We start from the raw sequence: 5,435 nt of genomic DNA, 5'->3' as shown, positions 1-5,435 counted from the left end.
GAATCTCTTGTCTCCCAGGCTGGAATGCAGTGGCACAATCTCAGCTGACTGCCACCTCTGCCTCCCGGGTTCAAGCAATTCTCTTGCCTCAGCCTCCTGAGTAGCTGGGATTATAGGCGCCCACCACTATGCCTGGCTAATTTTTGTCTTTTTAGTACAGACGGGTTCCACCATGTTGGCCAGGTTTGGTCTTGAACTCCTGACCTCAGGTGATCTGCCTGACTCAGCCTCCCAAAGTGCTGGGATTATAGGCATGAGCCACTGCACCTGGCCTGGTACATCATTTTTAAATGAATATTTTATGAATGTTTGAAAAAATATGTATATTTTCTTAAAACTGTGTTATATAATCTCAGTTATTTCAGTCTTGATAGTTGGTTATTCAAGTTCTGTGAATTGTTACTATTTTTTGTCAATTTGATCATTTTGGTTTTGAGAGAGTCTTATTACTGTCCCTTGCAATGATAGTATGTGTTAATATTTGTTAATTTTTTCTTTTTCTAGTAGTTTTTGTTTTCCATATCTCAAATTGTTTCTTCTTGCTAGATTATTCCATTTATTACATAAAACAACTTTCTTTGTTCTTTGTTTTTCACTCCCCCTTGGCCTGAGTTTTACTTTTTCTAGAATTAAAATTATGACTTCTCTTTTTATTTGCATTTACCTGATTTATTGTCTGTCATTTTGTCAAACAAGTCTTAAGTGATATCTCTAATCTGTTGTGACTCCAATGTGTTTTCTAATAACTTGATTTTGTTAATTTATAATACAGTCATATTAGTAGAGGAGAATCCTATTTTTCAGAATTATTTTCGTATGGCTTTTTTTTAAGATGGCCTGGATTTTTATTATTCCTCAAAACAACATGCTCAGAAGATGGTCGAATTTCTTCAGTGTACAGTTCCCTGTAGGTATGTTCTGGACCTGAATGTGACTAAGTCTAAGGACCTGGGAATGGATGTGGGTCACACATATTCTTCAGGCTCAGACAACTTCTTATTTAAAGTTGTAGGAGAGATACTTATACAATCAGGAAGCATATACTCGGTTAACCACCTACTCATGGAGGTGGTAGGACTTGTGCTCCAAAGATGGGGAAATTTTCATAGCTGGAGTTTATATTAAAAGGTACTATTAGTGTGAACAAAGATTTGCAGTGGGCGTTAGTGTGGCTTTTAATAATGCTATATAGAAAGTAGATTGGTCTGAACAATGGCATGTTCTAGAGGTTTTTGGTAGATAAGGTTCAAAACAGGTAAGGCATAGTCAGAACGGTGAAGGTTTTAAAATGCAAGTGGAGGAAACTAGATTTTACCAGAGCAGGCATTAGGAAGCCATTTTAGATCTTGGACATTGATGGTTTGATTTAATAAAAATTGATATTCCTGAGTCCATACAAGTTAATGACCTTTGTCTTTATATTACTACTAACTTTTTTCTTAATAGATACAAAGCATCACAAAGACTGATCTCTCAGGATATCCATAGTAACACATACAATTACAAAAGCACTTTTTCTGTGGAAATTGTTCCAATATGCAAGGTACTTTTTTTTTTTCATTGAATACATACCTATAGAAGACTACAAGTAATTAGTTGGCTTATATGTAGTTTGTAGCTCCTGCTTTCTCTCTAGCATTGGATAAAAATTTAGAATAAGTTCTTTAAGTGATTTCTGACATATTCAGCCTTGTTAAAAGATTTTTTAAAAAATTATGTTTATAATTATATATTGACAAACCTTTTATTTTGGTGTATTAAAATGAAAAGACCTAGGTACAGTTGATGAAAATCCATAGTTCTTAAAATTTGTAATCCTATGAGCCTATATGATAGTTCAATGAAACTGAATAAAATAAATGATGTTAAAATCAATATTAGTGAGCCACTTTGTGGGACATGTACAAACAAGATTTTGGCAAGAAATTAATTAAAGAAAATTGTGAAAACGTGATCATAGAATCATGATTTTAGAACATAAGCTGAATAAAACATTTAAAAGTGTATTATTTCATTTCATTGTACTAAGATAAAACCCTGCTTCAAAAATATGTATGAATTAAAATTCAATAAATAGTTATTGAGCATCTATTGTATAGAAAGCTGTGTACTGAGAATTGTATAACTACAGGTCTCTGCCATTTAAGAACTTCTATGTCAGTATTAAATCACTAAAAATGATAACTGCTGTAATTTATTGTGACCATTAGTGTCTTTCACCTCATTCTTATCTCATAATAACTGAGATAAGCCTTACATATCATTTTGAAGATGAGGAAATTGAAGTTTGAGGAGATTAGACGACTTGCCCAAAGTTACATGATCACAAAATGATAAAGCTAGGATTTGCATCCACATCTGTGTCTCTAAAGCTTCAAGGCCACATTGCTATTTTATAGTATGTACTAGGGATGAAATGATAGCTTAAAATAGGGTCAGCAGACTTTCTCTGTAAAGGGCCAGATGGCAAATTTTTTAACTTTTAGGCAGAATACTCTTTTTGCAGCTACCCAGCTTTGCTGTTGTTGTGCAAAAGTAGCGTGGATAATATGTAAATGAATATGTAAATGACAGCTGTCATTCCACCTCAGCCTCCCAAGTAGCTAGGCCCACAGGCATGCACCACCACGTTTGGCTAATTAAAAAAAAAAAAAATTGTGGAGACAGGGTCTCCATATGTTGTCCAGGCTAGACTTGAACTCCTGGGCACAAGCAATTCTTTTACACTGTCTTCCCAAATTGCTGGGATTACAGGAGTGAGCCACCACATGCTCAGCCAGGGTTTCTTAAAGCATTATTATTAAGACAAAATGCCTGTCATTAGAGAGAATAGATTATTTTCAGTTTCATTAAGGTCTGATTCTTTTCTTTAGTCTCTCTATTGATTGATAGAATTAAAAATAATGTTTTGGTTGGTCAAGTGCAGTTGGATTGGGTTTACATTGATGAATGTTTATTGGACCATTATTTAGGATATGCCTTATTCTAAATGTTAGTTCTTATGCCTAGGATAATGTTGTCTGTCTGTCTTCAAAACTGGCACAAAGCTTGGGAAATATGAACCAGATTTGTGTGTGTATTCGAGTAACCAGTGCCATTCATCTCATTGATCCAAACACCCTACAAGGTAAATTCTAGAAATGATTTGCCTTGACAAGTTTGTTCTATATGCCAAGCAATAATTATAATTCACCCTGTTAATTTTTCAGGCATTCTTGCTAATGTTTTGAAAGGCTAGTTAAAATTTGTGCTATTGTTTAATCCAAAACACTGTGGATTACAAAGCTTTGATTACTTTTATATTTTTCATTTATGGAAACGATTCTGTTAATTTTTACAAATGTAGTGATTTATTCCATTAATTTTTACCGAAATTGACTTATTTACCTCATTGAATTTTTGTGACTATTTATTTCAGTCTATTGCCAAAATTTGGTGTCTAGCAGTTACTTTAAATTTTGGAACATTTGACTTTTTGTGGCCTAGTGGAACATTTAATTTGAAAATGAATTTTAACCAGTTTTGTTATTATTATAGATCTCTTTTTAACATTCTCTTTATATAATATGTTATTTTTTGAAGACGACTACATTTTGGTAGGTATCTTAGTATTTGGATGTACCTCCTACTTGATCTTTTTCATACATTTTCTGTAATTTAAGTTTCGTTTATTAAGAAAATGTGGTCGTTTTGATATTTTTCTGGAAAGTCATTCATTGTCTTTATCAGTTAGGATTCATAAGTTAAAGATCTTGCAATATTGGGATGGACTGTCTTTATCTGTTTGGTAGAACTAGTCTTTATTCCCCATAAACTAAGCAGCTAAGATGACAGATAAGTTTCTAAAATAAAGTGCCAGCACATGAAACAACTGTACCACTGATTGATTGGATCTTATCTTATTTAAAAGGCTCTTAGCCATGTGGCATTCTGATTATAGTAACTATTTAAGATATGTTTGACATCTGATATATTTTTCTTGTTCTTTGAGAAGTTTAGGGTTGGTTTATAGGAATACATGATGACCCTAAGGAGTGAGTTAACACTAGTTCTGTTGATCTGCCGCTTCCTAGTTGGTATCTATGAGTTTCTTCTTAGTTAATACATTTGATGACTCTGAAATATGTAATTTTTCATATATTTTTGTGTTCTATCCTTATTTTTAGTTGCAGATGTTGATGGGAGCACTTTCTGGAGTCACCCTTTCAACAGTTTATGTCATCCCAAACAGCTAGAGGAGTTTATTGTGATGGATTGCAGCATAGTCCGAAATATAAAACGAGGTGCAGGTGCTGGAATGATATCAAAAAAGGTGAGCTGCATCCTGCCTGCCAGTGTTTTGTTTTTTTTCCCTCAGTTATTATTGTTTCAGTCCTGCTTTAAAAAAAATGTGCTGGTGATTCCACAGTATGGAATATAAACCTAGCACCACATTAGGAAAAAACATTTTTTAAATTTTGTCTTTTTAACATGTGGTCATTGTGGAAATTATTAGACTTAGACTGTTAATTTATTCTCTTTTGTGTTGGAAAAATCTTTTAAATGTTTACTCCATTATTAAAAAAAAGAAGCATTTCTTTGCATTGTTTTTGTAGGAGGAGGACCTTTATTTTTGTAGTGGTTATCTTGACTTTTAAAAAGTCAAATACTAACTACTATATACTAACTACTATATACTAAATACCAAATGCTAACTACTTCAGTGTGCATCTCTCACACATAGGAATATTTTTCTACATAATGAAAATATTGTTACTGTACCTATAAAACCTACAGTTGATATAGTATTCCCCTGTTATCCATGGGAATGCATTCCAAGACTCGTAGTGGATTTTTGAAATCACAATAGTACCAAACTCTATGTGTATTGTTTTTTCTTATATATACTTACCTATTATAAAGTTTAATTTATAAATTAGGCACAGTAAGAGATTAACAACAACAATAATAAAAGAGACCAGTTATAACAATATACTGTAATAAAAGTTATGTGAATGTAATCTCTTTCTCAAAGTTACCTAATTCTACCCTACCCACCTATTTTTGCATAGTGATTAATTATGGGCAGATAAAACCTTTGAAAGTGAAACTCTGGATAAGGGGGGGATTACCGTATTCAGATTTCCTCATTTGTCCCAAAAGTGTCTTTTATGCTTTGTTCAAACAGGTATTCAATTGGAGACCACACATTAAATGGGAATATTATACATTTTACATCTTTTATTTAATAATAGTTCCCTTCTTTTTTCTTTTATTGGTTATGATACCAACTTCCGTAGACAACTAGCACATTTATTTTATAGAATACGCCACCTTCTGGCGCGTGCCTGTAATCCCAGCTACTCAGGAGGCTGAGGCAGGAGAATTGCCTAAACCCAGGAGGCGGAGGTTGCGGTGAGCCGAGATCGCGCCATTGCACTCCAGCCTGGGTAACA

At 33.5% G+C, this 5,435-nt stretch overlaps 1 protein-coding gene across 2 annotated transcripts in view; it reads left to right on the top strand.

Annotated features, from left to right (window-relative positions):
• The window catches only part of NMD3 (NMD3 ribosome export adaptor), a 28,988-nt gene that overhangs the window by 14,697 nt on the left and 8,856 nt on the right, over window positions 1–5,435 (top strand). For both annotated transcript variants that reach the window (XM_017537296.2, XM_017537295.2), the window contains exons 8-11: window positions 833–911; window positions 1,447–1,543; window positions 3,010–3,127; window positions 4,167–4,312. In XM_017537296.2, the coding sequence (XP_017392785.1) occupies window positions 833–911; window positions 1,447–1,543; window positions 3,010–3,127; window positions 4,167–4,312 (440 nt within the window). The remainder of the gene's footprint in view (window positions 1–832; window positions 912–1,446; window positions 1,544–3,009; window positions 3,128–4,166; window positions 4,313–5,435) is intronic.

The sequence above is a fragment of the Cebus imitator genome, unplaced genomic scaffold, assembly GCF_001604975.1.
Source record: "Cebus imitator isolate Cc_AM_T3 unplaced genomic scaffold, Cebus_imitator-1.0 Scaffold102, whole genome shotgun sequence".
Lineage (NCBI taxonomy): Eukaryota > Metazoa > Chordata > Mammalia > Primates > Cebidae > Cebus > Cebus imitator.
Note: the sequence above shows the minus strand (reverse complement) of the source record. Positions and strands in the feature narration are given on the sequence as shown.